The sequence below is a fragment of the Uranotaenia lowii genome, chromosome 1, assembly GCF_029784155.1.
Source record: "Uranotaenia lowii strain MFRU-FL chromosome 1, ASM2978415v1, whole genome shotgun sequence".
Classification (NCBI taxonomy): Eukaryota; Metazoa; Arthropoda; class Insecta; order Diptera; family Culicidae; genus Uranotaenia; species Uranotaenia lowii.
The window spans coordinates 105,431,856-105,438,670 of NC_073691.1; the positions used below are offsets into that span (position 1 = coordinate 105,431,856).

The 6,815-nt window shown below is 40.9% G+C and overlaps 1 protein-coding gene across 1 annotated transcript; it reads left to right on the forward strand.

Moving 5' to 3' along the window:
* Nucleotides 1-3,070: 3,070 nt before the first annotated feature.
* On the forward strand, nt 3,071-6,127 carry LOC129737748 (uncharacterized). Its single transcript, XM_055728909.1, has 4 exons — nt 3,071-3,171; nt 3,233-4,496; nt 4,586-5,735; nt 5,814-6,127. The coding sequence occupies exons 1-4, from the start codon at nt 3,071-3,073 to the stop codon at nt 6,125-6,127; spliced, it is 2,829 nt and encodes a 942-aa protein (XP_055584884.1).
* Nucleotides 6,128-6,815: the final 688 nt, after the last annotated feature.

A 6,815-nucleotide genomic window follows, 5' to 3' on the forward strand; every position in this document is an offset into this window, starting at 1 on the left:
AAAACTAAACATGCAAATGACACTCACTGCGATATTGAAAAACTACATTTAACGCGACCAATCGGTGAAACCTCGTTGAAAGTGTTATCTGGCGCTTACACATTTGTTTCCTAAAATTATAAATTTAGTTCTGATTCTAATGAAATAATGGTAGGACACTTTGGGGACAAATGAAAAAAAAATACAGAAAGTAAAGAATTTACAAAGATACAATCTTTTAACCCATTTCGCCTACAAAGTTATTTTTCAATCCTATTGATAACAGAAATATGAATAAGATGTTTTCTACAGAGGATCTACCTCTTGTGAAACATTTTGTTGAACATGTAAAAAAGTACCGTCAAACGGGGCATCATGCAACAGCGGGGTTGGATGCAACATTTAGATAACACCACACTGATTCAATTTTTAATTTAATGTAATGAGATTAAGATATCTTTTAATGATTACAACATGATGATGACATAATTTTTAGCATCCTGAGATAGTTTTTTAAAGTTTTTGATTTTCATATAAAATTTGAAAAATCTAACAATAAATGTACAATTTTTAACATTTTTCGATGCCGTAAAAAACTATACCCAGTATGAAGGATTGGCTTGATAATATCACCTACAAACTTTATACTGGTTTACTCATCCTATACCAACACTATTGATGCAAAAATAGTTTTCGAAAAATCACTCAATTTTTTTAAATAAATATTTTTATAATTCAGTTACCAGTGTGGGGTAAAATGCAACAAAATGCAAATCAAAGAAACACCTTGTAAATCTCATATCCAAATGCTGGAATATGATTGTTTTGCATCACGCGTTTGTCAACATTGAAATTTCTTTCATCCTAACATTTTTTTTCATGATTTCGGCTTTTTCAATTTTTAGTACTATTGTTTTACCCCTAAATGTATGCAGCACCCTAATTTTCAGAAAAAAATGTGAAAAAAAGTTTTCACAAAACAAAAAATCACTGCAAATGGTGTTTTCATGCGTAATGATCTTGAATTCATCGAAAATTTATCAAAAACTATACATTTTCATACGTTTTCATCAGATTTCTTATCAAAAACAAAGTTTGTTGCAAGTTACCCCATTTTCTGAGGAGGATGAAAATCGCATGTTTTTAGAAAATTAAAAATATCTGAAGAAACCAATAATTTTTCTGATTACGCCAATTTGATGTCTCGTCAACCTTGAAACTTTTAATGCATAAAAGGTATGATTAACTGTGAACATAAAGTTTTTAGAAGCCAATGAAATTGAAAATTGTTGCATGTTGCCCCAGTTGACGGTACTTAACTGAAGTTTCATCAAGCGCCATTCAAATTTAAAGAAGATAATTGTGAGTAATGGATATGATATATTTCATTGGTTCTTCCACAATCACATCCGATGACCCCTCGTTCAATCGTTGTAAGTTTCGGACAGTTTTATACCACTTGCTCACGCACACCGTCGTACCCCTCGGTTGCGCCTCGCCAGTCGCGAGCCAGTCTTCGTCAGCCAGTTCCAACGGTCAGTAGCCAGCGTCAGTAGCGAGCGTTTCCGGCAGTTACTTAGCGAGTGATCTAGCGTACGTTTATATGGTAACCAGAGATTCCCTGCAGTGCTAAATACCAGTTTTTCACAATGGCGATCCAGCCAGGACTGTACCGCAACATCTATTTCCTTGGAATGAATAGTTCTAAACAAAAAGGGAATCTCTGGTTACTTACTTCAGTGAATATGGCAGCCATTTTTGTTTTTTCCAATCCCAAACTTTTCGAATACATCTTTTTCAGTCACTTGGAATAGTTAAAGTAATCTTAATCTATCGCTTTCTATAGCCGACAAGTGTTATAACCTACCAGACGACAAGTGCAATCGATTTATTTGACCATTTTTTTCATAATCAGTGCCACATCGTTCATCGAAAAAAAGAACGGGCAAATTACGCTAAAAGGTGAGTAGTTTGAAAACAATTCCAATTCTCTGTAAGGCGGAAACGCCAGTTGTAAGATAAGGCAAAATGCCAGTTAGGACTTTACGTCCAGTTCAGGCGGAATCGCCAGTTAGGACTTTATGTCCAGTTCAGGCGGAATCGCCAGTTAGGACTTTATGTCCAGTTAAGGACTTATAGTCCAGTTCAGGCGGAATCGCCAGTTAGGACTTTATGTCCAGTTAAGGACTTATAGTCCAGTTCAGGCGAAATCGCCAGTTAGGACTTTACGTCCAGTTAAGGACTTTTAGTCCAGTTCAGGCGGAATCGCCAGTTAGGACTTTATGTCCAGTTAAGGACTTATAGTCCAGTTCAGGCGAAATCGCCAGTTAGGACTTTATGTCCAGTTTAGGACTTATAGTCCAGTTCAGGCGAAATCGCCAGTTAGGACTTTACGTCCGGTTAAGGACTCTTAGTCCAGTTCAGGCGAAATCGCCAGTTAGGACTTTACGTCCAGTTAAGGACTTTTAGTCCAGTTCAGGCGAACTCGCCAGTTAGGACTTTATGTCCAGTTAAGGACTTTTAGTCCAGTTCAGGCGAACTCGCCAGTTAGGACTTTATGTCCAGTTAAAGACTTATAGTCCAGTTCAGGCGAACTCGCCAGTTAGGACTTTGTGTCCAGTTAAGGACTTATAGTGCAGTCCAGGCGAAATCGCCAGTTAGGATTTTACGTCCAGTTAAGGACAGGCAAAATCGCCACTTAGGACTTTATGTCCAGTTCAGGACTGAAAGTCCAGTGAAGGCGCAATCGTCAGTTCATTTAGGAAGATTCGCCAGTTGAGGACTTAAAATCCAATTAAGATCAAATTCCCAGTTAGGTCTTTATGTCCAGATCAGACCAAGTTGCCAATTGTGGAGCGGATGTCCATTATATGTCAATTTGGTAGTGTGGGACCTGAAGTCCAATTCAGATGAAATCTCTAGTACATTTATGTTGAATTCATGTTGCTATACAGTTTGAATGTTGTAACATTTCTGTGATATAAAATGTGTGCTCAAGACATTAGATAGACTTACATTGGATATTTGAGTAGCAAGTGAAAGCAACGTCATATTAATGTATTCCTTCTATCCATCAAAACAGTTTCTAAAAATGCCCAGACCAGGACGATACGTGCTCCTCAATAAGAACGATGAACACTCCGACAGTTGCGAGTCCGAATCAGATGCAGTGAGCGTGGAACTCAGTATCTCGTAAGTCAATTTTTTTTTTCTCGATAAACGTACTCTTTTATAAATATATGATTTCAAATAGGAATCATGACGCTACTGAAGAATCCCATTGCGACTCGCTTGAAGAAAGGCATTCGAATACGGTCATCCGACCATCAGGAGATAGGTCCCAAATTTTCGAAACCGTTCAAGATGAACTGGTAGAAACTTTCAATCAAGCATCAAGTTCAGAAACCTCCAATCAATGTTCGACGGGATTAAGCCAAACTCCGCAACAGCAAAATGCAATAGATCCCATTGAAAGATTCGGTAACTGGATTTCTGAAGCACTTGCTGCATTTCGGAAAGGTGAAGTACCACCTACCTTCACAAACGTCGATCCTCTGTGTGAACCCATTCAGCAAACTACGTCAGCTCCTGTCCATGTAGATCAGCCACGCTTCCCAGAAAATGCACTTCCAGTTATTTCCAATCCATCGGGCCATATTCGCTGGGATCATGTCCGACGTTACCCGGACAACGTTCCCGCGAATAGGATGTGGGAATCGTGGTGCCGGTTCCATCAGAATTTCGAAATGGCAGCTTCTCTTGGAAATGCACATTCCCCCAAGCAACGAGCCCAGCTTTTGTATATTTCCTTGAGTGAACAGCTCCAAGGAATAGTAAATGCGTTCTATTTGATGCCTAGCCTTTCAAGTCCATCTTGCTACGATGAGTTCGTTAAAAATATAGAAACGCATCTCCTGTCTCTGACTGACACATCGGCTGAACACGACAGTTTCCAGGCAATGAGACAAGGCGCTGACGAATCTGTCGTCACTTTCCACTCGAGGTTGGTGGAGAAGGTACGTCTTTGCGGTTATAGTCGTGAAGATCAACAAAAATTTGTCAGAACACAACTCCTAAAAGGCATCCTGAATCGTGACGTTGCCAAATTTGCACGCATTAGTGGTTCCGATGTTAACTTCATCGTACAATCTGCCACCCGCGAGGAAGCAGCCAATATGGACGCAGGCCCGTCTAACAACGCGTTTGCGGTCAACCATAAGCGAAGCGCATCGAATCGCCAGCCGTTTAAAAGTAACGATAACCTTCGGAAGCGCTTTAGAAATTCATCACCTAAGCGATCTCGGTATGATGACGAATCCACGCCAAACCAGCGTTCCCGTTGCCCGAAGTGTAACCACGCCTATCATCACTCTAGTAAATGTCCCGCTCTCGGTATGATCTGCAAAAGATGTGGCGATAGAGGCCATTTCGCCAGATGTTGCCCAAGTCGCAGGCTAAGGGCAATAGAAATCGATCCGAAATGTTACGTAGCATCTGAAAAAAAGGAGGATGAAAAGGTATAAATTTTATGATAAAGTTTTGGATTCAATAAATTATACAAATTGAATGCGAAAATCTAAACTGTTCGTAAATTAATTCATTTCAGAATGTCTATGCATTATCGCTCAAGGACGTCCTCATCAATTGTAGCGTGGGGCGTTCTAAGCCAATCGAGTTTCTCATCGATTCTGGTGCGGATGTTAATATAATCGCCGGTAAAGATTGGTTTCGCTTGATAAATGAATTAGACCAGGGTCAGGTAGAGCTTCGTTTGATAGACTTTTCTCAGTATAATAATCTCCGAGCATATGCTTCCGAAACGCCGTTGACTCTGGAGTGTGTATTCACTGCAACTGTCAATGTCCTTGAATACAGTAAACCAGAAGTTCAGGCAGAGTTTTTGGTGGTACAGAATGGTCGTCGCTCACTTCTCGGTCGATCGACCGCAAGTGATCTAAGATTGCTAGAAGTTGGAGCAACAGTCAACTTATGTGAAACGCATCATGAAGCAGGCACATTCCCTAAGGTACCGGGTGTAAAGGTCAAGTTCGTTATAGATAAAAATATTCCTCCTGTGCGAAACGCTTACTATAACGTTCCTGCAGCACTCCGTGATGGAAATGAAATGGAAATGGAAGCCAAAGGAATAATAGAAAAAGTATCCAAAGCACCCGAATGGATAAGCGGCATGTCTGCGGTGCCGAAAGGTAAAAACGACTTTCGGCTGGTGGTAAATATGCGTGCCCCAAATAAGGCTATTAAACGGGAATACTTTCGTTTGCCTTTAATAGACGAAATGAGGGTGAAGCTCCATGGAAGTAAATTTTTCTCCAAATTGGATTTAAGTAACGCGTTCTACCATTTGGAGCTCGATGATGAATCAAGAGATCTCACTACTTTCTTATCTGAGGGGGGCATGTATAGGTTTACTCGACTTATGTTCGGTGTAAACTGCGCCCCTGAGGTGTTCCAGAAAGAGATGAGCCGAATATTAAATGATGTATCCAACGTTATCGTGTACATCGATGATATACTCATTTTCGGAACAAGCTTAGAGGAGCTCCGGTTAACAGTTTCAGTCGTGATAAAGGTCTTAGAAGAAAACAACCTAACGCTGAACAAAGAAAAATGCGAATTTGACAAAACCGAAATAAAGTTCTTGGGACACTTGCTTGACCAACGTGGATTCCATATTGAAGACGAGAAAATCAAGAATATACAACAGTTTCGGGAACCAGTCACTGCATCAGAGTTACGTAGTTTCCTAGGATTGGCGTCATTTTTGAGTCCCCATATACAGAATTTTTCTGAAATATCTAATCCTCTATAAGCAGTGGCAACAACCAAGACTTGGAATTGGGGCCCGAACCAAATCAAAGCCTTCAAAGAGGTTAAAGAAAAAATCATCAAATGTACAACAACACTAGGATACTTTACCAACAGCGATCGCACGATCTTGTACACCGACGCGTCTCCAAATGCGCTAGGAGCAGTCCTAGTGCAAGAGGATAAAAAGCACGTAACAAGAATCATCAGCTTTGCATCCAAGGCTTTAACGGAGACGGAAAAAAAATATGCTCAAAACCAGCGTGGAGCTCTTGGTGCCGTTTGGGGTGTGGAAAGATTTTCCTTTTTCCTCTTTGGCTGACACTTTACACTGCGCACCGATGCTCAGGGAGTAGCATTCATTTTGAACCGTTCCCGCGAAAATTCCAAAAGGGCATTAACTCGTGCGGATGGCTGGGCCCTACGATTGAGTCCATACAGCTACGATGTCGAATACGTCCGAGGGCGTGATAACATTGCAGATCCATCATCTCGCCTCTACTGTGGTACCGATGGCCCTTTCATCGAAGATAAGAGTCCTTGGGAAATCGCTGCCCTGGATGTCAACATTTCCGGGTTTCTCACTGAAGAACACATCCGCAATGCAACATCAGTTGATGAAACTCTTCAAAAGGTACTCGCGGCTCTTGATTCCCGAATATGGCCTCCCGAACTACGCAGCTTGGAATCGGTCGCGGAAGATTTATCTGTCCACAATGGTATAATCGTTAAACGTGGATGCGCGGTGATTCCAGAATCGTTACACAAACTAACATTAAACGTGGCTCACAAAGGTCACCCTATGGCTTCTAAAATGAAAACCATAATGCGTAAACGAGTCTGGTGGCCTGGGATTACTGCTGATGTTGAAAAGTGGGTACAATTATGTCAGTTGTGCGCAACTTGTGGCAGACCAGAGAAGCCGACTCCTATGAAAAGATTCTTTGCACCAACACATGTATGGCAGACTATTGCACTTGATTTCAATGGCCCGTATGTAAATTATGGTG